At 42.1% G+C, this 27,798-nt stretch overlaps 1 protein-coding gene across 11 annotated transcripts in view; it reads left to right on the forward strand.

The window, feature by feature from the left end:
- The window catches only part of ncor1 (nuclear receptor corepressor 1), a 345,530-nt gene that overhangs the window by 86,926 nt on the left and 230,806 nt on the right, over positions 1–27,798 (forward strand). For all 11 annotated transcript variants that reach the window (XM_080211013.1, XM_080211017.1, XM_080211019.1 and 8 more), the window contains exons 6-13: positions 3,140–3,253; positions 4,452–4,508; positions 11,491–11,543; positions 22,801–22,867; positions 23,677–23,849; positions 25,592–25,682; positions 26,006–26,184; positions 26,960–27,014. In XM_080211013.1, coding sequence (XP_080067139.1) covers positions 3,140–3,253; positions 4,452–4,508; positions 11,491–11,543; positions 22,801–22,867; positions 23,677–23,849; positions 25,592–25,682; positions 26,006–26,184; positions 26,960–27,014 — 789 coding nt within the window. The remainder of the gene's footprint in view (positions 1–3,139; positions 3,254–4,451; positions 4,509–11,490; positions 11,544–22,800; positions 22,868–23,676; positions 23,850–25,591; positions 25,683–26,005; positions 26,185–26,959; positions 27,015–27,798) is intronic.

Here is a 27,798-nt window from a genome sequence, read left to right on the forward strand (position 1 = left end):
TATGCAACAACTTATCATACGGTACCTTTTCAGCCTTGAATTTTCTCTGATCCTGGAATGAAACCTGAACCTACAACCTTCTGACTCAAAGGTGAATATACTGCCAACTGAGCCATGGATGACCCTTGAGGCTTGTCTTTCACTCCTTCACTTTCCATACTTGATTTACCCTTTGAAGCAGTTCCCACAGTCTGTATCCATTTTTTAGAAAATGGGTTCAGAGGAAAGGACATTTCAGGTGCCCATTAACCTGCAGAAGTGTAATCACTGGATGGTTGATAAAAACAACTGAAGGATTACTTTATTCCTTTTTGATTTAGTACTGCAAGTTGCCATGATTTTGGCTTTTATTGATACAAGGTTGTGGAGCAGACTTTGCTGGAAACCCTGTGATTGAAACTATTGATCTGTACATTCATAAACACAGTGATATTATGTGCAGAGGGACCTCGGGGTCCTTGTGCATGAGTCGCAAAAACCCAGCTTGCAGGTGCAGCATGTGGTCAGGAAGGCGAATGGGACGCTGGCCTTCATAGCGAGGGGGATTGAATATAAAAGTAGGGAGGTCTTGCTGCAGCTGTATAGGGCATTGGTGAGGCCGCAGCTGGAGTACTGTGTGCAGTTTTGGGCGCCGCACCTGCGCAAAGATATTTTGGCCTTGGAGGGAGTGCAGAGGAAGTTTACTAGGCTGATACCGGAGTTGAGGGGGTTGAGCTAAGAGGAGAGGCTGAATAAATTAGGCTTGTACTCGTTAGAGTTTAGAAGAATGAGGGGAGATCTCATTGAGACGTATAAGATGATGAATGGGATGGATAGGATAGAGGTGGAGAGACTCTTCCCGCTCAAAAAAGACAGTAGGACTAGGGGGCACAGCCTCAAGATAAAGAGGGGGCGGTTTAGAACAGAGTTGAGGAGGAACTTCTTCACTCAAAGGGTGGTGAATCTCTGGAATTCTCTGCCCGTTGAAGTGGTGGAGGCTGCCTCGCTAAATATTTTTAAGATGCGGGTTGATGGGTTTTTGATGAGAGAAGGGATTAAGGGTTATGGGGAGAGGGCGGGAAAGTGGAACTGAGCCACGACAGATCAGCCATGATCTTATTGAATGGCGGGGCAGGCTCGAAGGGCTAGATGGCCTACTCTTGCTCCTATTTCTTATGTTCTTATGCCAAGTGTAGCACAAACAGACCCAGCAATAGTCCTGTTCCATTTTCTAATTCTCATAAATACTGTCTTTTCTCCTCATTCTAGCATTGGTTATGCGTTTTGTATGGGCCTTGTCTATTCACCTTGGTTCCTCAACAAATATGATGAATTGTGTCATGTAGTTTCCTAATCTTCAACAAGAAGTTGTCTTTCCCATGTATTCATAACAGAAGAGGATATAACCCAAATCTGGGGAGGTTCTGCAGTGGGGATGGGATTCTGCTCTTTGGAATTTTGGCATCTTTCACTTCATGCAAATCTTATTTGACAAGATGTTACGATGGGTGGGTATGGAGAACAGCTGCCCCAAATAGCCAACATTGCATCTTCCGTAGCCCTGCTTGATTTGTTGCCTCATTATTGCAGATGCCATTCATGCATTTACTAATAGTAGCAAACATTTTTGGCTGCTTGTGGGTTGGTGATTTTCTGAGAGACGGGTTAGAAGGATTGTCTCTCAGCCTCTTCCTTGCAAAGGGAAAATGCATCCTGCCGCATGAACAGTGAAGACACTTGTGATTTGTCCCCTAAACTGCATTGGCATCAACTGCAAAATTTGAACGCTGACGTTTAAAGCCACTGTGCATTGCTAGCCTTATATTCTAAAACTGTGAATCTTGTGTCCGGTAACAACAGGCAACCTGGAGCTTAGATCCACGCTAATCTGTTGATTGAATTAATGGTTCCAGATGATTAAAGATAAATTCTGAAATTTGTCTTATCTCTGTTCCTTCCTGACCAAGGTCTGTGATCTCTAGCAACAGCAATATTGAATTTAAATGATTTATTTCTGGTGAAGCAGAATTTGACCTTATTTTTATTTGGCAGAAGTTCCAAAGTGAGCAGATAACAGTTTGTGATGAGATTTCTAATGTCTCCAGGGCTCAGGGGTTGAGGAATGCAGATCAGCATTCGACTTGGTTCCTCAACAAATAAGATGAATTGTCTCATGTAGTTTCCTAAATTTCAACAAAAGCCGACTAAATGTTGAAGATTGGTTTTCTTTGAACCTTTTACGTTTTGTTCTTTTGTACTCTCCCCATTCCTGCTTTTCCTTTGCGAAAGATCCTCTTTGCTGCCTTTACCTGGGACATTAGCATGCTGGAGCAACTTTCACACTGTCACACTTTTCAAATCTCATTATGTTTCCTTCATTTTGATCATCTGTTTTCTCTCCTATGACCTTTTTCAAATTACTGTTCTCTAGGTATCACAGCCTTCCAGTAATTTGCTTAGTTTATTTTTATGGTAATTCTTCATGTGACCCAAGACATTCAGATCCTGTAAGAAATTAATTGTTGGAGATATTATCGCTGAGCTTGACCTGATGAGGGGGCAGCTCATGCTATCAAATAAACCTGTTGGACTTTAATCTGGTGTTGTGAGACTTCTTACTGAGCTTGAACCCGGCATTGAGCTGAGCATTTCCCCCAAGAGCCACTGGATAGTGATCAGAAGTAGGAATCTCAGCTGGAACAGATTATAGTTACAGGGAGGGCCGTAACCATGAGGTATAAGTACAAATATGTGAATTTTGGGTGCGAGGAGCCACTGTAGGCCAACAATGGTAGTAAGTGGTGGGTGAGCAGGACCTGATGCACATTAGGCTGTGGGCAGCAGAAGTTTCAATGAGATGAAGTATGGAAAGTAGAGGACGTAGATTGTTGGAATAATCCATGATGGAGATAATCAGTCTTTCATTATATGCCTCTGCTTGATGCATTAATCATTCTACACAAATGATCGTATTTGCGGAGTTGAGTTTTGATGGGGTTTTTGAGCCTGTGATTCCTCTAGTGCTGACCGGTAGCAAGTAAAGTCAGATAGTGCAACGTTTATTAAAATAGATGAATTTAGAACAAAATCTGAGATTTGTGATTCAAAGCTTGTATATATTGGCAAGAAATGCTGTCTCTGTTCTCATGCTGCCTCTTAGCAACAACTTGAAGAGGAAGCAGCAAAACCTCCAGAGCCTGAGAAACCAGTCTCTCCTCCTCCAGTGGAACCAAAACATCGCAGTATCGTCCAGATTATCTATGATGAGAACAGGGTAAGGAATAAAACATCAAGGATTTTTCATTATTTCTCGTCTAAAGAAATAACCAGCCCTCTAAGTTGATGGTTTTGTGAGAGATTTGTTTGTGTTATTTGGAAACTGGTGGAGATCTGGTGGAAAATGTCAGATGACTATCCATAATGTTAACAGGCCAAGGTTACTGTAGGTTATTGTGGTCATGTAATCGTGAATAAGAGACATGGCAGTGTGTTGTTACTTCTCATGTCCACTAAGATAATTAGTCTTTAGTGTAATATGCCATGCCCTCTTCAGTTAGTTTTCTCATGGAGCTTTTTTGAATTCAGTCTGCTAAATAAGGGCAGCCTTGTTCCAGCAGTTTTAAAAATGCACATGGGCTTAAAGCCACACTGCTGAGTAACACAGAAACAGTGAAGTACACAGTGCATTTGAGACATCCAAATTCAGTTGGCAGGAAGGATAAGAGAGTGTGCCAGTTTATCCAGGCAAATCTCACTGCTGCAAAGAGTTAGTAGATAATTAATTACTATGTGTGGCTATATTCTTTTTTTCTGTTTCTTCCTCCATATCTAACATGAAGAAGGGCTCTGTGAGCTCAGCAGTTTGTGGCAGTGAACTCTGTTCTAGTCTAAGCTGCATCAGTATTTACCCAGAAAACTCTTAAGGTGTCTCTGTGATTACCCAATGTCCTGAATCATATTTATAGGCAATGTAACTTGAAGGACTTCTGAACTTGCATCCAGTGTGATTAGAAAATGTGATGTAGGTATTCCCTATCCCTCTGCAGAACAACAGAAATTAATGGAGGAGAACAGTTAACGATAGCTGTGCTGGGAGTGAGTACTTCATTGAATGGTTCTATAGCAAGTGTTGTGCACCTGGAGGCTGAATTGGCCTTGACTTGTGCTAAAATAGACCCAGGGACAGATGAAACGTCATGTCCAGAAGCTGAACGCATCTTGATTGATCACCTTGAGGACACTACTAATCTGCGAGTCTTGCTTTTGTTTATCATCTGTTTTCAGTGTCAACTGGTGCCCTGCTTCCACTTGTGAGCACAGGTATACTTAGAAAAATCTACTTTGTTGTGCTGGAAATGGGGGAATAAAACCTGGCCAGTTGCAAAAAAAAATGCATAACATAACTCAAGAAATGAAATACTTAAATGTTGTAATGGCAGGATGCTTCTGTAAATAATTATTCTTATTAACAGAAAAAAGCAGAGGAAGCTCACAAAATACTTGAAGGTCTGGGTCCAAGAGTGGAGCTGGTAAGTGTACGTACTAGTATCATTCATCCATTTAACGTGGAACATTCTTATTTTTGCATACTTTGAGATTTCAGTGATTCTGTAGTAGGCTATTAATGCCGTATTATGGCTAACTGGTTATAATGATGCGATACTCACTGATGATGATTCCATCATTAATATTCTGCAGCATCAACCACATCAAGTCGTATTCTGAAATGCTCAGAAGTGGCTTTGTGTCCAGCACCACACAACTCAAATCATAACTTGACCTGAGCACTGAATATACAATATGGACTGGTTGATACATAATCACAGTAAAAAGTCTGACAACACCAGGTTTAAGTCCAACCGATTTATTTGATAGTAAATTTGGAGTTTTCTAAATTTGGAGTTTACTATCAAATAAATCAGTTGGACTTAAACCTGGTGTTGTCAGACTTTTTACTGTGTTTACCCCAGTCCAACGCCGGCATATCCACATCATGATACATAATCAGCAGTGATGCCAGATTCTTGTGCTAGTTCTGTGTCTCAATCAGTTTAATTTGGGACATGGAAATTTTATATTTGTACCTCTTGAAGCAAAGAAATCATTAACAAAGCGAGGCCTCTTGTCTCCACTGAATATTTAGAGCTATGAACAGACTATAAGAAATAGACTGTATGACTTGTTGAACCTTCTCCACCATTCATTGTAATCATGGCAGATCTTTGACTTCAACTTCACTTTCTTGCATGCTCACCATTTGCCTTGATTGCCTGAGACAAACCTGTCTGTCTCAGCATTAAATATTTTCAACGATGGGGCATCTGCAACCCTCCGGGGCAGAGAATTCCAAATATTCACAGCCCTTTGAGTCAAGAAATTTCTCCTCATCTTAGTCCTAAACGATTGGCATCTTCTCTCAAGGTTGTGCCCTAGTGTTCTAGATTCCCCTCCAAGGGAACCAACCTCAGAGTCTACCCTGTCAAGCCCCTCAGAATCATACTTGTTTCAATTCGATCACCTCTCCTTATTCTAAACTCTGGAAAATATAGACCCAATTTACTCATCCTGTCATTGGAATAATCTTTTCATCCCAGAAACCAATCGTACGGCATGCAGTGCAAGTATATCCTTCCTTTACTATGGAGACCAAAATTGCATATGGCATTGGGCATGGTACTGGTGCACTGACACTGTAGAGGACACTGTATGCTGCTGGTGGGGACAAGATTGATACTGTGTAACACTGGGATACAGTAATGACTGGTACAGGTCTGTTTCATAATGACTCAAGTAGAATGCTGATAGATGCTGCTCCGACTTTGGGGTTGCTTATATTAGAAGCAGTTTGCAAAATTATCACATAAAAGTGCATAGAATTGGCCATACAGAAACTGGCAATTCAGCCTAACAGATTCATGCTGATGTTTATGCTTCATACAAGCCTCTTCCCATCATCCTTCAGCTAATGCTATTACTTCTGTTCTTTTTCCAAAAATCCTACAGTAATCAAAAACTGTTTCTTGGTAGGTAATTAAACTATTAACATGGGAATCGAATGGGCCTTGAATGAATTGTTGGCTCTGAATTATGAATTTGTAAGCAGGCTTGCTCTTTTGCCCCTGTTGAGTTAACTGATCTCAGTGGCGGGGGGAGTGGTAGAACAGACCACAGTGCCTCAGCAAGAACAAGGAAAAGTTGCCTATGGTTTCTACTCGTGATTCAATATCTAGAAATTTGCTAGACAACGCAAGTGTGTTCTATCAAGGGAAGATAGGATTGGTCTGGTTGTGATGCTTCTAGAGTTGAATATCATGTTTGTGCCCACTATTTGATGGTGAATGATAACAGAAGGTACGCAGTGACCATGAAATACCTCAGAAAAGAGTTGTTTTTGTGGGAGAATTGGAGAAAATTGGCAAGGAAGAGGTTAGGATTGGGAAAAGAAATGAGAAAGGAGTCAGGTGCTCATGTGAAGCTTTCAGAGCAGTTTTGGACCATGGCAAGTTGGATTGGCCAAATGATGGCCTTCTCTGCCAAATCATTCTAACTTCAGAATAGGTCACACAATCCTCGACTCGCTTTTGCTGCATGATTTGATTTGATTTATTATTGTTACATGTATTAGTATACAGTGAAAGATATTGTTTCCTGCACGCTATACAGACAAAGCATACCGTTCATAGAGAAGGAAAGGAAACAGTGCAGAATGTGGTAACTCAATCATAGCTAGAGTATAGAGAAAGTGTGAGGTGGTCCACTTTGGTAGGAATAATGGCAGGAAGGACTATTACTTACGTGGCGAAAAACTGCAGCAGGCGACGGTGCAGAGGGACCTCGGGGTCCTTGTGCATGAGTCGCAAAAACCCAGCTTGCAGGTGCAGCATGTGGTCAGGAAGGCGAATGGGATGCTGGCCTTCATAGCGAGGGGGATTGAATATAAAAGTAGGGAGGTCTTGCTGCAGCTGTATAGGGCATTGGTGAGGCCGCAGCTGGAGTACTGTGTGCAGTTTTGGGCGTCGCACCTGTGCAAAGATATTTTGGCCTTGGAGGGAGTGCAGAGGAGGTTTACTAGGCTGATACCGGAGTTGAGGGGGTTCAGCTATGAGGAGAGGCTGAATAAATTAGGCTTGTACTCGTTAGAGTTTAGAAGAATGAGGGGAGATCTCATTGAGACGTATAAGATGATGAATGGGATGGATAGGATAGAGGTGGAGAGACTCTTCCCGCTCAAAAAAGACAGTAGGACTAGGGGGCACAGCCTCAAGATAAAGGGGGGGCGGTTTAGAACAGAGTTGAGGAGGAACTTCTTCACTCAAAGGGTGGTGAATCTCTGGAATTCTCTGCCCGTTGAAGTGGTGGAGGCTGCCTCGCTAAATATTTTTAAGACGCAGGTTGATGGGTTTTTGATAAGAGAGGGGATTAAGGGTTATGGGGAGAGGGCGGGAAAGTGGAACTGAGCCACGACAGATCAGCCATGATCTTATTGAATGGCGGGGCAGGCTCGAAGGGCTAGATGGCCTACTCCTGCTCCTAGTTCTTATGTTCTTAGATCAACTTAGACGAGGTAGGTCCATTCAAAAGTCTAATGGCAGCAAGGAAGAAGCTGTTTTTGAGTCGGTTGGTATGTGACCTCAGATTTTGTATCTTTTCTCGACAGAAGAAGGTGGAGGAGAGAATGTCCAGGGTGCGTGGGGTCCTTAATTATGCCACTCTTCAGGACAAACTGTCCTAGCTGGAGACATACAGATTTCTTTAACCCGTGCTTAACCCTTTCTCCACTCACATTTTCTGTACCTTTAAGACTTGATTACCTGTAAAGACTTGCATTCCAACCATTATTTTGTAAATTGAGTTTGTGTCTTTATATGCCCTGTTTGTGAATAGCACTCCCACTCACCTGATGAAGGGGCAGTGCTCTGAAAGCTGGTGGCTTTTGCTCCCAGATAAACCTGTTGTACTTTAACCTGGTGTTGTAAGACTTCTTACTGCTCTTCTGAGGTAGCAGGAAGTCTAGACCGTGTCAATGATTGGGAGACTGGATTGTGTGATGGACTGGGCTTTGTTTACGACCCTTTGTAATTTCTTGCGGTCTTGGACAGAACAGGAGCCAAACCAAGCTGTGATATAACCGGAAAGAACGCTTCCTATTGTGCATCTGTAGAAGTTGCTGAGAGTTGTAGCAAACTTCAAATTTCCTTAGTCTCCTGAGAAAGTAGAGGCGTTGGTGGGCTTTCTTAACTATAACATCTGCAAGGAGGGACCAGGACAGGTATTGGTGATCTGGACATTTAAAAACTTGAAGCTCTCGACCATTTCTGCTTCATCCCCTTGATGTTGTTGGGGCATGCCTCCACTACGCTTCTTGAAGTTGATGACCATCTCCTTCATTTTGTTGACATTGAAAGAGAGATTATTGTCGTCGCACCAGTTGAACATGAAACAAAGGATGCAGTAATGTATCCTGTTATACTTTTCCTGTTATCCTGTTAACAGTCATCAAACTGTTATCCTGTTAACAGTCATCAAACTGTTATCCTTAGGACATTAGCACCGTGGAATCCCAACAGCGCAGAAGGAGACTATTCAGCCCATCGAGTTTGTATCAATTCTCTGAAAAAGCAACTTATATAGAGTTTTTTAGACCTCATTGCAAAACAGCGATTACACATAACCAGAGTTTTCTAAGTGGTTGATTGAAGCTAAATTTCTTGGTCATTCCCAATTCTGTGAATAACTGGTTCACTGTCATTTACCCAAAACTCAATTAAACGTTTGCATCGACTTTTCTTTTTAAAGGCTTTTAATTTTGGATATTTTTCCAAACCTTTTAATGTAACAATCTGTGTCAAGTTATCTGTAAAATTGGATTTCCTGTCATCTGAACAGGGTACGTAGCACATCATGTAATCACTTTAGCTGATTGCATAAATGGCACTAAGCTGTTAATGCACTTCACTTTCTATTCAGCTGACTGTTCCTGTGTATATCTAATATGATGGTCAAGAGTTAAGTTAAGTCGTTAAGCTTCCTCCAAAGATTTTCCTGAGGTTTTGACTTCTGGTTTCAAAATTTTTTTTAAAGTTTAACCATCAGGATCAGTTAATGCTAGGGCATTGGGGAGAGTTACAGAGCAAAGAGATCTAGGGGTACATGTTCATAGCTCCTTGAAAGCGGAGTCATAGGTGGACAGAGTGGTGAAGAAGGCATTCAGCGTGCTTGGTTTCATTGGTCAGAATATTTTTTCTGCATGGAGGTCGGTCACCAGTGGAGTGCCCCAGGGATCTGTTCTAGGACCCTTGCTGTTTGTCATTTTCATAAATGACCTGGATGAGGAAGTGGAGGGATGGGTTGGTAAGTTTGCCGACGACACGAAGGTTGTTGGTGTTGTGGATGGTCTGGAGGGATGTCAGAAGTTGCAGCGGGACATAGATAGGATGCAAGACTGGGAGGAGAAGTGACAGATGGACTTCCACCCGGATAAATGTGTAGTGGTCCATTTTGGCAGGTCCAATGGGATGAAGGAGTATGTTATCAAGGGTAGGACTCTTAGCAGTGTAGAGGATCAGAGGGACCTTGGGGTCCAGGTCCATAGGACTTTTAAATCGGCGTCGCAGGTGGAGGATGTGGTCAGGAAGGCATATGGTGTACTAGCCTTCATTAATCGAGGGATTGAGTTTAGGAGTCAGGAGATAATGTAGCAACTTTATAAGACCCTTGTCAGACCCCACTTGGAGTATTGTGTGCCGTTCTGGTCGCTTCAGTACAAGAAGGATGTGGAAGCTATTGAAAGGGTGCAGAGGGGATTTACAAGGATGTTGCCTGGATTGAGTGGCATGCCTTATGAGGATAGGTTGCGGGAGCTCAGTCTTTTCTCCCTGGAGAGACGAAGGATGAGAGGTGACCTGATAGAGGTTTATAAGATGTTGAGAGGTATAGATAGGGTGGATTCTCGGAGGCTATTTCCCAGGGCTGAAATGGTCGCTACGAGAGGACACAGGTTTAAGGTGCTGTGTAGTAGGTACAGAGGAGATGTCAGGGGTAAGTTTTTCACTCAGAGGGTGGTGAATGAGTGGAAGCAGCTGCCGTCGGTGGTGGTGGTGGAGGCGAACTCGCTGGGGTCTTTTAAGAGACTTCTGGATGAGTACATGGGATTTAATGGGAATGAGGGTTATAGATAGGCTTGGTAGGTTGGGATATGATCGGCGCAACTTGTGGGGCAAAGGGCCTGTTTGTGCTGTAGAGTTCTATGTTCTAATATTGAATACAGGAGTTGAAATGTCTTGTTGAAGTTGTATAAGACATTGGTAAGGCCATACTTGGAATGCTGTGTGCAGTTCTGTTCAACCTATTATAGAAAGGATATTATTAAACTAGAAAGAGTGCAGAAGAGACTTACTAGGATGGTACTGGGACTTTATGGATTGAGTTATAAGGAGAGGCTGGATAGACTGGGACTTTTTTCTCTGGAGCTTAGGAGGCTGAGGGTGACCTTATAGAGGTCTATAAAATAATGATGGGCATAGATCAGTTAGATAGTGTAAATCTTTTCCCAAAGGTAGGGGAGTCTAAAACTAGAGGGCATAAGTTTAAGGTGAGAGGGGAGAGATACAAAAGGATCCAGCGCGGTAATTGTTTCACACAGGTGCTGAGTGTCTGGAACAAACAGCCTGAGGTAGTAGCAGAAGTGGGTACAATTTTGTCTTTTAAAAAGCATTCAGACAGTTACATGGATAAAATGGGTATCGAGGGATATGGGCCAAGCAGGCAGTTGTGACTAGCTTAGGGGTTTTAAAATAGGGCGGCATGGACAATTTGGGCCAAAGGGCCTGTTTCCATGCTGTAAACCTCTTTGCCTTTTTAGGAGCTGTGTAAGTTGCTACTCTTTGCCACGTGAAATTTTTCTACAAAGGAATTTTGGATGCTGCGTGGTGGATTCAAGGGTATGTCTTGATGTAGTAGCTCTTTAGTAACCAGTTTTGTGGAGTATAGAGATACTGCAGAGACTTGTGAAGAGTTCCAAGGATGGAGCATTACTTTGGGAAATGAGCAATGTCATCTGATACTCCACACATTAGTAATGTCTTGGAGGGCCCGTGGCATAACATAAGATAGGTCAGATAGTTTAGCACAGGGCCGTGAATGCCAGAGCTTCTATCTGTTGGAGCTTGCTGGATCTGTCTGTAGATAAACAGTCACCAATTCTGGCATAATTTCCTTTATTTGCAAATAAAACTAAGTAAACCCACGACTGAACACTTTGTGGTGAGTAGATTGCGGTTAGATATGGACTTCCAGAGAAGGTGAGTTTATTTTTTCCCAATAAAAGCCATAACATGAATTTTTGACAGTGTTTGCAAATGAGTCTGTCTATATAATGAATAAGACAGGTTGGAAACAATTTCTTGGTTTTTATTCCAAGATTATAAGGCTAGAAATTACTTTGTTTTGATTTTCTTTTCATTAAATGTTCACTAATATATTTACATAATCAACTGATCTCTATCTTTTTAGCCACTTTACAACCAGCCATCTGATACGAAGATTTACCATGAAAACATCAAAACGTAAGTGACATCTGGTATGGTCGCTGCATTGCATGATACGCATGGGGTTGAATAGTATTAGAATCTGGCGTCTGCTGCCCTGAAGCCACCTTGCTGAATATAGCTCTGGTGGAAGTAATGGGTTACTCTCCTATTAGCTTGTGAAAAGCTACTGTCATTTCATGAACTTGTTTTTGAATAGTTGTAGTGTAAGATTTTTTCATATGCAGAAAGCTGCACAAGTTACTCAGCTTCGTAAAAAAAAAAGTCTCTGCCTGTCCGTCAATTCAATTCCTCCCTATTGGCCAATCTAACCAAACTAAAATTAAAAAGTGAAAGATTAAACTGAACTCAAGTATCAGCCTTTGTTTGGCTTCCTTTGATACTGTTGCGTTCCAGAGTTGGTGTGAGATGCATGTTTCCTTAGAATGATCAAACTGTAATGCTTGTTGCTGGGCCGGGGAATAGGCAGCTTCACTATGAACTCATCACCTGCAAAACAAAAAGAAAACCTTTCAAACCTAGGAATACAATGCTTAATCTGTGGAAGTACATACTGAACAAGTGCAGTTTCTTAATGGTGCAGTAGCCATCTTTTTCGTGTAATCATAGAATTCCTACAGTGCAGGAGAAGGCCATTCAGCCCACCAAGCCTGCACTGACACCAATCCCACCTTCTCCTTGTAACTCCACATATTTACCCTGCTAATGCCCCTGAAACTAGGATCAATTTATCATCGCCAATCAACCTAACCCACACATCTTTGGACTGTGTGAGGAAACCAGAGTACCCGGAGGAAACCCACACAGACACAGGGAGAATGTGCAGTCTCTGCGCAAATAGTGACCCAAGCCAGGAATCGAACCTGAGTCCCTCATGCTGTGAGGCAGCGGTGCTAAACGCTGTGCCACCCCCTCTTTTTCTTTAATCTTTTAGTGATACCTGCTCAATCATCTGTTCCCTGTATTTTTCCCAATTGTATAATATATCCCTAATGCATAGGATTATAGACACAGAATCAGCCATTTGACCCAACCAGCCCATGCCGGCACCTATATTCCACGTGAGTAGTCTGCTCCAACCTTTCCTTATTTAAATCTGTCATCAGAATCTCTTATTCCCTTTTTCCTTCAAATGCTTATCTAGCTTCTTGTTAAATATATCTATGCGATTTGCTTCAACGACTCCCTATTGCAGTGCGTTCCATTCGCCCACCGCTCTTTAGGTAAAAATGTTTTATCTGAATTCCCCATCGATTCTTTTGGTCACTATCTTAAAATGATTAAACTCTCTCACAGATGACAACATTTTCATGTCAGTCACTTATGGCACAGAAGAACGCCATTCAGCCCTTCAAATTCATGCCTGTACCCACAGAGCTATTAATTTAGTCCCACTTCCCCACTTAGTTCCCTTCAAATGCCCATTCAGTTTCATTTTGAAATGATAGATTGTCTCTGCTTCTACTACCCTCATGGGCAGTGAGTTCCAGGTCATTATAACTCAATGTAAAAAAGTTCTTCCTCACATTCCCCTTGTATCTCTTGCCCAAAACCATAAATCTGTGTTTTGTAGTACTTGTACATCAGCCAATGGGAAGAGTTTTTCTTTGTCTTTTTAAAGTAATTTAAGGAATGCAACGGTGGATATGCATTGTAGTCCTGTGTTGCACTCCTTGTAGTCCTCCTCAGTCTGCACCGATCTAATATGGTACTATTTTCTTCTCTGGTACTGTCCCACGTACTCCTATACACCTGATTCCTTTTTTCTACTCCTATATGCCATTGGCCATCCCCTTGCCAATTTAGTTTAAACTTTTGCCAAATACACATTGGTCCCAGTCCTCTTGAGGTGCAGCCTATCCTGTTTGAACATGTGCCCCCTACCCAGAACTGCTCCCAGTACCCCAAGAATCTGAAGCCCTTTCTCCTGCAGCACACTTCAAGCACATGTTAATCTTCTCTATCTTCCTGTTTCTACTCTCTTGTGTGTGGCAGTGGGAGTAATTCAGAGCTTCCTGTCCTCAATGTCCTCCCGTTAACTTCCTCCCTAGTTCCTGAAAATCTGACCATAGAGCTCGATATCTGCGCTCTCTCTCATTGGTATCGACGTGTATCATAACTTTTCGCTCACATCCTTCCTCCTGCAGAATACTCTGCACCCTGTCGCTGATGGAACCAGGGAGGCAACATGGCATGTAGACTCATGATTACAGTTACAGAAATGCCTGTCTGACCCCCTCACTTTGGAATCCCTGGTAACAACTTCACCTGTATGCTTTGCTGTTCACTCAGTACAATCCCTTGCTCATAATGACATGATGTGGAGATGTCGGCGTTGGACTGGGGTAAACACAGTAAGAAGTCTCACAACACCAGGTTAAAGTCCAATAGCTTTATTTGATAACAAATGCCACTAGCTTTCGCCATTAGCTAATGGTGTTTGCTACCAAATAAATGTGTTGGATTTTAACCTGATGTTGTGAGACTTTTCACCATGATGACATGGTCAGAGATCCACTCCTTCAGAGTATCACCAGTACCAACACTCTCAAATACAGAGTATTTGTGGCTCACACCCCAAAACCTCCTGTATTACCTAATTACTCTTCCAGATGGCCTCACACTACTATCCTGACCTGTTTATGGGGTGGTTACCTCCTGGAGCATATGATCCAAGAAACTCTCATCCTTTCTGATGCTTCACCATGACTCCAGCTGCCCGTCAAGCTCTGAAATCCTGAGCTCAAGCTGGAGACACTTCCTATACAGGACCTGCTGCACCAGGGTTCAGATGTCCAGCCATGATGTAAAAAAACTCTGTTCGCTTTTTAACAAAACTAGATAGTGCTCTGTTTAAACTTTCAATTTTAATTAATGTCTCCAGACCTACTATGGGCTAACAATGTTATTAATTCTCTTACTGTTGTGCTTAATGGTTAAAAAAAAATGCAGCATGCTACTGTATAGAGGGACCTGGGTGTCCTTGTGCATGAATCACAAAATGTTGGTATGCAGATGCAGGAGGTCATTAAGAAGGCAAATGGAATTTTGTCCTTCATTGCCAGAGAGATGGAGTTTAAAAACAGCAAGGTTATGTTGCAGCTGTACAAGGTGCTGGTGAGCCCATACCTGGAGTACTGTGTACAGGTTTGGTCTCTTTACTTGAGAAAGGATATACTGGCACTGGAGGGGGTGCAGAGGAGATTCACTAGATTGATTCTGGAGTTGAGAATCTTGGCTTATGAGGAGAGACTGAGTAGACTGGAATTTAGAAGAATGAGGGGGGATATTATAGAAATATATAACGTTATGAAGGGAATAGGTAAGATAGAAGCAGGGAAGTTGTTTCCACTGGCAGGTGAAACTAGAGCTAGGGGGCATGGCTTCAAAATAAGGGGGAGCAGATTTAGGACTGAGTTGAGGAGGAACTTCTTCAAAGTGTTGCAAATCTGTGGAATTCCCTGTCCAGTGAAACAGTTGAGGCTACCTCATTAATGTTTTTAAAGCAAGGATAGATTTTTGAACAGTAAAGGAGTTACAGGGTATGGTAGCAGGTGGTTAAGTGGAGCTAAGTCTACAAAAAGATCAGCTGTAATCTTATTGAATGGCAGAGCAGGCTACTCCACATCCTAATTCTTATGTTCTTATTGAACCAACTTGTAATTTGAAACAAATATCTTAGCTTAGAGAGAGAAAAGACAAAAATACTTACCAAACAATCACTTGCTTTTTCTCTGTGACCTCACACTTTGGTTTTCTTTAGAATGCATTCGGTCAGATTATTTTGTTGTGTTGTCTCTCAGACCCTCTGTTGTGCCTTTCATCCTGCTGTGTTCTCTCCCAGGCCCACTCCTTTATAACTCTCTTCCAGGCTTACTACTTTATAACTTCCTCTGGTCTTGCTGCGCTCTCTCCCAGGCCCACTCCTTTATAACTTTCTTTGATCTAGCTGTGCTGTTTCCCAGATCCAATCCTTTATAGCTCTTTTTACGTTAATCAAAACTTTCCATAAGTTTCAAGAGCTGTTAGGATCCCTCTCGCCTGCCTTTTCTTGAGATAAGAGACCCAGCCTGTCAACCCTTCCCTGATATTCGTACCCATGCATTTCTGCTATTGTTCTGTGCGCCACCTTCTGTATCTATGTATTCTTTCTATCCCATAATGACCAGAACTGCATACCATGCTCTAAGTGTGGTTTCAACCAATTGGTACAGGTTTAGTCTAACTTCTCAATTTTCTATCTCTACAAATACAACTTTGCTTTTTGTGGCCTTGCTAACCTACGCTGTAACCTTTAGTGATCGCTGTATTTGTACTCTGTTCCTCTACCCCAGCTGGACTTGCACCTTCCAAGTAATGTGATCTCCTTATTCTTCCTTCCAAAATATACTATCTGACATTTACGTGTAATGAACTTTATTTGCCCATTGAACAAATGTATTAATGTCCTCCTATAATTTGTTGCAATCCTTTTCAGCATTGCCTACCCCCTGATTTGGTTACCATCCATAAATTTAGAAATGGTAATTTTGATTCCAAAGTCCAAATTGTCAATGTAAATTGCAAACAGCAGTGTTCCAACATTGAACTTTCTGGAGCGCCATTTCCCACCTTCTTCCACTCTGATTTGATTTATTATTGTCACATGTATTGGCATACAGTGAAAAGTATTGTTTTTTGCATGCTGTACAGACAAAGCATACCGTACATAGAGAAGGAAAAGAGAGAGTGCATAAGACCGTAAGACAAAGGATAGAATTAGGTGACTCGGCCCATCAAGTCTGCTCCGCCATTCAATCATAGTTAATATCTTTCTCATCCCCATTCTCCTGCCTTTTCTCAATAATCCCTGATCCCCTTATTAATCAAGAACGTATCTATCTCTGTCTTAAAGACACTCAATGACCTGGCCTCCACAGCCTTCTGCGGCAAAGAGTTCCACAGATTCATCTCTCTCTGGCTGAAGAAATGCCTTTTCATCTTTGTTTTAAAGAGCCGTCCCTTTAGCCTGAGGTTATGCCCTCTGATTCTAATTTTTCCTACTAGTGAGAACATCCTCTCCACATCCACTCTATCCAGGCCTTGCAGTATCCTGTAAGTTTCAATAAGATCCCCCCCTCATCCTTCTAAATTGAAAATATCCATTGACCATTACCATCTGCTTCCTATTATTCAGCCAATCCACGATACTACTGCCCCTTTTATTTCCATGAGCTATAATGTTTTTAATAATGTGGCACTATATCTGTGGCCTTCTGAAAGTCCACATATGCCACATCAACACTATCACCCTCCTTGACCATTTCTCTTACCAGCAATTTAGTGAAACACATTTTTCCCTTTAGAAATCCATGTTGGCTTTTTCTAATCAACCCACATTTTGCTATGCAATGACTAATTCTGCTCAGACAATTGTTTCTAGACACTTTCCCACTACTGAAGTTAACCAGTAATTGCTAGGGCTATCACTGCAACCTTTTTTTTGAACAAGAGTGTAACATTTGTAATTCTCCAGTCCTCTGGCACCTGCTCTGAGTCGAGAGAAGATTGAAACATTACGGCCAGCACCCCTGCAATTTTCATTTGCACTTGCTTCAATATCCTTTCTGTTTGTAGTTGAGATTTTTGTGGAGACTTTACAAACACATCAGCTTCCATTAAAGATTGATGTAGCTTTGTACAATTTCCTTCAGAATTCACCAGGTTTCCTTGCTATTGTAGTTATATGGATGGAATCTTGCTGAAACAACACAAATTTAAGAAATCATACATAGAAAATTATATACAGTACAGAAAGAGGCCAGTCAGCCCATGGAGTCTGCACCGACCACAATCTCACCCAGACCCTACCCCCGTATCCCTACATATTTTACCCACTAATCCCTCTTACCTACGCATCTCAGGACACTAAGGGGCAATTTAGCATGGCCAATCAACCAAACCCGCACATCTTTGGACTGTGGGAGGAAACTGGAGCACCCAGAGGAAACTCACGCAGATGCGAGGAGAATTTGCAAACTCCACACAGACAGCGACCCAAGCCGGGAATCAAACCCAGGTCCCTGGAGCTGTCAAGCAGCAATGCTAACCACTATGCTACCATGCCACCCATTGACTAGCAAAATTGTGCTTACACCACTGAGAGCCTGACAGGAAGATCATCATCCCCTTGTCCTGATTGCCAAATGGCATGAACGCTTTCTTTAAATAATAAACTCATATTTGGCAATTGTAACTTGCTTTGCTAATCTGGGTATACTTGGGGAGGTTGTAAATTGGACTAGACATTGGCTCAATGGAAGAAGCCAGAGAGTGGTTGTGGAGGATTGCTTCTCTGAGTAGAGGCCTGTAACTAGTGGTGTGCATGATGTGGATGTGCCGGCGTTGGACTGGGGTAAACACAGTAAAAAGTCTGACGATACCAGGTTTTAGTCCAACCGGTTTATTTGATAGTAAACTCTCAAGCTTTCGAGGGGACTGCCTCTTCGTCAGGTGAATGGAGAGTTCTGGCCTCGGACAGAGCATATAAAGCACAGACAGTTTAGAGATTACTGATTAGAATGCGAATCTTTACACCTGACCTGCTGTTCAAGTCCTAAAGTGGCCGACAATGTGTGTGGAAGGAGCACTGATCGCAGGTTAAAGAGATGTGAATTGTCTCCAGACAGCACAGTGAGTGAGGTTTTGCAAACCCAGGCAAGTCACGGGGGTTACAGATAGTGCGACATGAACCCAAGATCCCTGTTGAGACCGTCCTCGTGTGTGGAACTTGGCTATCAGTCTCTGCTCAGCGACTCTGCGCTGTCATGTGTCGTGAAGGCTGCCTTGGAGAACGCTTACCCAAAGGTCAGAGGCTGAATGCCCGTGACCACTGAAGTGTTCGCCAACAGGAAGGGAACAGTCTTGCCTGGTGATTGTCGAGCGATGTTCATTCATCCGTTGTCGTAGCGTCTGCATGGTCTCCCCAATGTACCATGCTTCGGGACATCCTTTCTTGCAATGTATCAGGTAGACAATGTTGGCCGAGTTGCAAGAGTATTTACCGTGTACCTGGTGGATGGTATTCTCACGTGTGATGATGGTATCCGTGTCGATGATCCCATCGTATCGGGCAATGGGACTCTGTGTGAGAACCTCTCCGGCTATGTTGAGGGCATCCTGAAACCCATTGTACAAAGAACCCCCAGCTTTTGTCGTGACACTACGGACTTCCTACGGAAACTCAGCACACATGGAGCAGTTGAACCAGGGACACTCCTCGTCACAATGGATGTCTCGGCGCTCTACACCAACATCCCCCACAACGATGGCATTGCTGCGACTGCCTCAGTACTCAATGCTGACAACTGCCAGTTTCCAGATGCAATTTTACAACTCATCCGCTTTATCCTGGACCACAATGTCTACACCTTCAACAACCAGTTTTTCATCCAGACACACGGAACAGCCATGGGGACCAAATTTGCACCTCAATATGCCAACATCTCCATGCACAGGTTCGAACAAGACTTCTTCACTGCACAGAATCTTCAACCGATGCTATACACTAGATACATCGATGACATTTTCTTCCTTTGGCCTCATGGTGAACAATCACTGAAACAACTATATGATGATATCAACAAATTCCACCCCACCATCAGACTCACCATGGACTATTCCCCAGAATCGGTTGCATTCTTGGACACATGCATCTCCGTTAAGGACGGTCACCTCAGCACCTCACTGTACCACAAGCCCACAGACAATCTCACAATGCTCCACTTCTCCAGCTTCCACCCTAAACATGTTAAAGAAGCCATTCCCTATGGACAAGCCCTCCGTATACACAGGATTTGCTCAGATGAGGAGGATCGTGACAGACACCTCCAGACGCTGAAAGATGCCCTCATAAGAACAGGATATGGCGCTCGACTCATAGATCGACAGTTCTGATGCGCCACAGTGAAAAACCGCACCAATCTCCTCAGAAGACAAACACGGGACACAGTGGACAGAGTACCCTTCGTCGTCTAGTACTTCCCCGGAGCGGAGAAGCTACGACATCTTCTCCGGAGTCTTCAACATATCATTGATGAAGACGAACATCTCGCCAGGGCCATCCCCACACCCCCACTTCTTGCCTTCAGACAACCACACAACCTCAAACAGACCATTGTTCGCAGCAAACTACCCAGTCTTCAGGAGAACAGTGACCACAACACCACACAACCCTGCCACAGCAACCTCTGCAAGACATGCCGGATCATCGACATGGATACCATCATCACACGTGAGAATACTATCCACCAGGTACAGGGTAAATACTCTTGCAACTCGGCCAACATTGTCTACTTGATACGTTGCAAGAAAGGATGTCCCGAAGCACGGTACATTGGGGAGACCATGCAGACGCTACGACAACGGACGAATGAACATCGCTCGACAATCACCAGGCAAGACCATTCCCTTCCTGTTGGCGAACACTTCAGTGGTCACGGTCATTCAGCCTCTGACCTTCGGGTAAGCGTTCTCCAAGGCGGCCTTCACGACAGCACCAAGTCGCTGAGCAGAGACTGATAGCCAAGTTCCACACACATGAGGACGGTTTCAACAGGGATCTTGGGTTCATGTCGCACTATCTGTAACCCCCGTGACTTGCCTGGGTTTGCAAAACCTCACTCACTGTGCTGTCTGGAGACAATACACATCTCTTTAACCTGTGATCAGTGCTCCTTCCACACACATTGTCGGCCACTTTAGGACTTGAACAGCAGGTTAGGTGTAAAGATTCGCATTCTAATCAGTAATCTCTAAACTGTCTGTGCTTTATATGCTCTGTCTGAGGCCAGAACTCTCCATTCACCTGACGAAGAGGCAGTCCCCTCGAAAGCTTGAGAGTTTACTATCAAATAAATCGGTTGGACTAAAACCTGGTGTTGTCAGACTTTTTACTAGTGGTGTGCCGCAGGGATCGGTGTTGGGTCCATTGTTGTTTGTCATCTATATCAATGATCTGGATGATAATGTGGTAAATTGGATCAGCAAATTTGCTGATGATACAAAGATTGGAGGTGTAGTGGACAGTGAGGAAGGTTTTCAAAGCTTACAGAGAGATTTGGCCCAACTAGAAAAATGGGCTGAAAAATGGCAAATGGAATTTAACGCAGACAAGTGTGAGGTATTGCACTTTGGAAGGACAAACTAAAGTAGAAGGTACAGGGTAAATGGTAGGACTCTGAAGAGTGCAGATGAACAGAGGGATCTGGGAATACAGGTACAGAATTCCCTAAAAGTGACGTCACAGGTGGATAGGGTCGTGAAGAGTGCTTTTGGTACATTGGCCTTTATAAATCGGAGTATTGAGTATAAAAGTTGGAGTGTTATGGTAAGGTTGTAAAAGGCATTGGTGAGGCTGAATTTAGAATATTGTGTACAGTTTTGGTCACCTACTTACAGGAAGGATGTAAATAAAGTTGAAAGAGCACAGAGAAGGTTCACAAGGATGTTGCCGGGACTTGAGAAGCTGAGTTACAGAGAGAGATTGAATAGGTTAGGACTTTATTCCCTGGAGTGTAGAAGAATGAGGGAAGATTTGATAGAGGTGTATAAGATTTTGATGGGTATAGATAGAGTAAATGCAAGCAGGCTTTTTCCACTGAGGCTAGGGGAGAAAAAACCAGAGGGCATGGGTTAAGGGTGAAAGGAGAAAAGTTTAAAGGGAATATTAGCCGGGGGGTCGTCTTCACGCAAAGAGTGGTGGGAGTATAGAATGAGCTGCCGGATAAAGTGGTAAATGCGGGGTCACTTTTAACATTTAAGAAAAACTTGGACGGGTTCATGGATGAGAGGGGTGTGGAGGGATATGGTCCAAGGGCAGGTCAGTGGGACTAAGCAAAAAATCGTTTGGCACAGACAAGAAGGGCCAAAAGGCCTGTTCCTGAGCTGTAAATTTTCTATGGTTTCCTTACCAGTTAAGTAAGCTAGTTAAAGGAGGATTTGTCACAAGTACAATTTACTTGCATTTCAAAAATCATTCACTGAAGTTCCATTTGTGATCATTTTCAAGACTTTTATTTTGCTTCAAGTTGATGACAAATTGGCTGCAGGATTAGAAACTAAGTAGGCAGTAGCAGGCTGTCAGTATTAAAGCAAAAGCTTTGACAGCATTGGAAGAAACACTGTTAAGTGGAGCAATGTGGAACACTTCAGGGTCTCCTGCCTCTTACACACAGCCACGTAAGTTTGTGTTCAGCTTCAGATTCTTAACACAGGAGTTAACTGGAACAGAATTGATGAGTGTCAGTTAACTGGAGCACATGTTTGTCATTGTAACTCATGTAACATCATTGTACAACCCTTGTTCTGCTATCAAATATTGTCTGTCTCCTCAAACGTGACTGTTACTTCCCTAAGTGGTGGAAAAGTAGGTCAATGTTATTTATATGGTCTGGTTGGAATGCAGTGGATTGAAGAAGTGTAGATAAATATTAACACTTAATGTTTTGGTATAACTGATCTTACAGTGAGTGGAAAGTCAGTGTCATATCCTTTTCCTGTGGTGGGGATTTATTTAACAGCAACCAATTTCCTGCAATTCTTTCAGGGCTGTACAAGTAGAGCCAAGCTGACTGGGAGAGAGGGAAAGTGGGTTCTGCTTAGGTCAGACAGTCATTAGGGCTGAGGAAGAAAACTCGTTTACATCTAAGCAGATGCTGAGAGGCCACCATACTAGCGCTAGAGGATGCTGCTATTTCCTCTTGAGGCCTGTTCACAGATAGTGAGTCACGTCCAAAATGGCTGTTTGTACTCAGCGAGAAGCCTTCTGCATCATTTGTTAAATTACATAAAATTGCTCCTTCCATATCCCCAAAAACAATTTTACAACCCAGGCAGGTAAGTGGAGCTGAACCACTATCAGATCAGCCACAATCTTATTGAATGGCGGAGCAGGCTCGAGGGGCTAGATGGCCTACTCCTGCTCCTACTACTTATATTCTTATGTTCTTATGTAAATGCCGTTTACCCATTGGCAAATAGCCTCAATGTAGATTCTCACTTCATGCCATTATCACTTTGACCTAACAGAAAGATGTACAAAGTGTGTGCAAGGACATTGATTCCTTGATAACTCTCAAAATGCTTCAGTATGTGCAGAAAAAGTCATTTGACATTTATCAACTAGGCAACCATCTGCCTTATATTCATCAACTTTTATAACCTAAATGTTAGCAGTGCTGCCATTCAGATGTTTTCACTCCCTGTCTTATCACTTTTATACTTGTTTATATTTTAGGAACCAAGTGATGCGGAAAAAACTGATCCTTTTTTTCAAGAGGAGAAACCACGCTCGTAAACAGAGGGTATGCTGTTGTGCTTAAATTTTGTAAAATTAATGTAAAAATGGCAATGTGAGATGACAAGAAAAGAAAGTATCCAATCAAAATCAAACATTGAACTGTGAAGAGTGGAAACTGACTACTGCAGGTTGGGAGTAAATAGTTTAGGACAAGAGTTTACAGATACGGGTTCTGTACTAGGTGTTCAATGCAAAGAAGTACTCTTGAGGCAAAGGGGAGAGAGAGCACAAACTCCGCAGCAAAGGGACACTGGCGTGATTTTTATTTAACTTGCAGTGTTATTGTGACCTTTAGTGGAGTGTTTTATGTATATAATGAAGATGATGCTATAACTTGGCTTCCTGTACTCATTAGCTACTTTCAGTTTTCTAAGAGTCGCGTATGCTTTCAATGTGTATTTCCAAGGCCTGGATGTGTTTGTGTTTTTTTCTGATCAAAAATCTACCTGTTATTTTACATAATTATTGCCTAAACGTCCAATATAGTCTCCAGAATCTTCTCCTTTTCATCCTCGGTAATAGTTTGACATTTTAGTGATTTTTGGACCCTCTGTCCTGTTCAAGGACTTGGTCCTAAACTTGTGTTAACCTGTCTGCAAGGATTGAGATGAGGGCAAGTAGATGTGGCCTACTGATATTCGTTCATTCTCCTGTAGTAAAATGTTTATCTCCCACTTATCTGGTTCAATGTAGATCAGCCTGACAGGCCATAAACCCACCTGCTGTCACTCATTGATGCTGAAGCAGCACATTATTGAGCTGCTTTTTAACCATAACTGCCTCCTCCTTCCATTTCTGATGCATGTTTTGTAGGAGCAGAAGATCTGCCAACGTTATGACCAGCTGATGGAGGTGTGGGAAAAGAAGGTTGAAAGAATAGAAAACAATCCTCGCCGCAAGGCCAAGGAGAGCAAGACCAGGGAATATTACGAAAAACAGTTTCCTGAAATCCGCAAGCAAAGAGAACAACAGGAACGCTTCCAAAGGTAGCAATTTGTACTAAATTCTGTCCCTGTTACCTTCACCCCCCCAATTAGAATTGTATAGAAAAAATAAAAATAAATCTCCCTCTCTGCCCCCCCCCGGCTTTCTCTGTCCCTCCCCCCTTACCTCACTTTTCCTCTCTCTCCTTACCGTTATCCTCTCTCTATCTCACTCACTCTCTAATTCTCTCCCTGTCGCTCCTTTCTCTCCCACTCTGTCTTCTCTTATTAGAAGTAATACAGCATACATTTTGTGGTGTGTTCTAGAAAGAAGGAAGGGAATAAGAAGAGATTAATACAAAAAAAAATTGACTGAGCTTGTGGCATCTTCACCATGTTTTCTTGTTATTCAAAAGTAATGGTAGCTGTACTGAGAAATAGAACAATCTGAGGCTGGATCAACAAGAGCTGAACTTGGTCTTGGCAGGGTAGTCATTGAGGGCAGAGCAGGAGAAGCGGAAACTAGAATTCTTTATTATAATGCATATGCAATGCATATAAGTGCATGTGTATTTGTGCAACTGTGTGTGCAAACTTGCAGTACCAGCCATTTTGATTTGATTGTTAGTTTATTGGAGTTCAGTGTACAACCAAGTTAGTTCAGATAAAGACTGACTGGTCTTTAAGGTTAGGAGGCTGTAGATAGATTTGTCATCTTGCAGTTCTATATCCTTAATGGAAAAGCAATGAAATTGTTCATTAGTTCACTAGTATGTGGCAGTGCTGTCTATGGCTTAACTTTTAGGCTTTTAACTTACTAGTGAAGGTTTCAAAATATTAGAATTTGTTACCATATGAGCGTTTATCCTCAGAATCATTGCAAGAGTGTTCTGCCTAATTCTAAGCACAAGATTCAGGAAGGACATGAAGGCGTTCAAGAGGATGCAGAGATTTATTAGAATAGTGCCAGGGATGAGGGATTACAGTTACATGAAAATCCTGGTGAAGCTGCCTTGTTTTCTTTGGGGTTGAGATGGGAGATGATTTGATCGAGGTTTTAAAATCATGAATGGTTTTGATGGAGTAAATAAGGAGAAGCTGTTTCTATTGTTACGATGTTAATAACCAGAGGGGACAGAGTTAAGGTGAAAGGCAAATGGTAACGAGGAAAAATCTTACACAAGTGGACGGCACGTCCCGATAATTCAATTATAGCTTTCCAAAGAGAATTGGGTAATTATCTGCAGTAAATATTACAAGGACATGGGTACAGTGAAGCCTAGTGGGGCTAACTGGACTGCTCTTGGAGAGAGCCAATATCGAATAATGGACCAAATGGCCTTCTGTGCTGTACAGTTCTGACATGCATAATTCTATTACCCAAACCTGCTTCACTGAAAAGCACAAATAATCTGTTTTCTCAATGGAGAGACATCCTTCTCCTAGGTTGCATAATGAAAACTGTAACCATCAGATTTGAGACACTTGGAGCTCATAAAGCCCTCAGTATAGTATATCCTAATTCTCTTTGTTACATAGCATTTGTAGAATCCCTGTAGTGCAGAAGAGGGCATTCGGCCCATCAATTCTACACCGATTCTTTAAAAGAACATTTATTCAGGCCCACCACCCCTGCTGTATCCCCGTGACCCTGTGATGAATCCCATAGCCCACTGACTAATGTGGAAATGTTTATTTTCCTTTGGGAGTGACAAAACTATTTTAACCCTGTTGAATCATGTCAAATGTTGTCCTTCACGGTTTACAATATCTACTGTAAAATTTGTGATAACTTTTTGTTTCAGGGTTGGACAGAGAGGAGCTGGGCTTCCAGCAACTATAGCCAGGAGCGAGCATGAGATTTCCGAAATCATCGATGGACTTTCTGAACAGGAGGTCAGGTGTTCCTGAATAACCATTGATGTGACAAATGCAGTTTGTACTAACACTTCACCCGTTAATAGAGATGCATGCTACCGTAATAGCTTTTAAGCAATGGGAAAGGGGAAGAGTGGAAGAAGAAAAGGGGGAGGTCTATGATCAGGAGAAGAGAATACGATTCAAAATTGTTGATTTCTTGTTGAGTCCATAAGCTATAAAGATGTAGTGCTCTTCTACATGCTTTTTATGTCCTAATTGTCAGGAAATAAGTAAAATACATTCAGGAGAGGATTCTAAACATTTATGATGGATTAAATCCATTTGGTGGTTTATTGCAGAATAACGAGAAGCAAATGAGGCAGCTTTCTGTGATTCCTCCAATGATGTATGACACCGAACAGCGACGGGTGAAGTTCTTGAACATGAATGGGGTAATGGATGATCCCATGAGGGTTTACAAGGAGCGACAGTTCATAAACGTCTGGTCTGAGCATGAGAAGGAGATCTTCAAAGAGAAGTAATTATAATCTTCTACCTTTTCTGCACTGATCATAGTTTTTGCTGTATAGTGAAGAGTTATTGCTCCAATCTTGCGCATTATTACCAGCTGACCTAATTACCACCTAGTCCACTGCAGCCAATACTGTAATACTGGGCTCTATATGTAATGAATTGCATTGCTTTCTTGGTTTTAGGCCAAGTCAAATGTTATGCGACAGTGAGCATTCCTTTCTACTCCTTGAAGCTGCTTGGTGTAGAAACACTCTTTCTGTTGTCCATGTATGCAACGTTGCCAGTGCAGTTTAAGCAGGTCCTCCTAGATAATCAGGTGTTTGCAGAGTTAAGCGTTTCCGGGTATTTCAGTGTTTGTGCATAAAGTCATAACCACTCAAAATTAATCCTGTTAATAATAGAACATCTGAGACATGGGAGCTTAGAAGAGTCCACTTTGAATTACAATAAAATTGTGGCATGGAAATGGTTTAGTAGTCACCTTGGAAAGCCCTTACCGTTCACTTGTAAATATGTTATTGAACTGGATGCACCATCGCATTTGTTTTTTTTTCCTTTTTTGCATTTTGTATCAGTTGGCTTGAATTGATTTGTCATAGGTGGGTTATAATGATTCATGTACCTTTGCTTTTGGTACACTATAATGACAACTGCAAGTTAATGAATAACTTGCTTTGCTTTCTGCCAGACACTGACTCGGGGAGAACCCATTGAGTTTTCATTAAGCTTTTACCCATCAGCTGATTGTGTTACTGATCAGAGATTTCTGGTTTTAACAGGTTTGTTCAACACCCAAAAAATTTTGGCTTGATAGCGTCTTACCTGGAGAGAAAGGTAAGAAGCCTATCTACACACCTATTCTCTGAAACAAGAATCTCTGATTTTTTTATTAGAATTTTTCTCGCATCTTTAAATGATTTGCTTTAGGTCCATCCTCACTGCTGACAGCAGGGAGTGAGACATATGCTGCCCACAATAATCACTGCTGTAAAATGTTTTAGATTTGTCCAGATTTGTTGCAATTGTCAGAGTATATCCTAATTAGTCTCTTACACACACATCTATTCTTACGCTTCCTCTTGTACTCCCTCTGTCTCACTTTATCTCTTTTTCATGAAGTGTAGTATAAAGGTTTTAAAAGCTTGGGTCTCGTTCTATTAAGTAGTATGCTTGTTAGAATAAAGATTAGAAACATGAGATCCGTTTAGTTGAATCCAAGTACGCCTCCTTTTCCAAGTCATTGTTTTCATTTGGTTCTGTGCCCACTTTTATAGAGGGAGAATAAATTGACATAAACTTGTCATTTTTAATTTAAGAATGACAAATATATTGCAGTATTTGTAAATAGCATAAACAGTCCCATCAGAGACCTGTTATAGCAATATTTACAAATCTGCTGTTGTCTAAGTGTTCTAATTTCCATTATGATCATAGGCAGTTGGAAGCGACTGTATAATGTTGCAAAATCTTCAAACTTTATTTTGTGGCTAATTTGATTCCTTTTGTGGGGGGACTGATTTTTCTCCCTTTTCCATGTGACCTATTTGAAGGGAAATTGACCTTCAAAATGTTTGAACAACCGGCATTCATTTGCTTAAACTTAATTGAATCGCCTGGC

Source organism: Carcharhinus amblyrhynchos, chromosome 23, assembly GCF_965287045.1.
Source record: "Carcharhinus amblyrhynchos chromosome 23, sCarAmb.v2.hapA, whole genome shotgun sequence".
Classification (NCBI taxonomy): domain Eukaryota; kingdom Metazoa; phylum Chordata; class Chondrichthyes; order Carcharhiniformes; family Carcharhinidae; genus Carcharhinus; species Carcharhinus amblyrhynchos.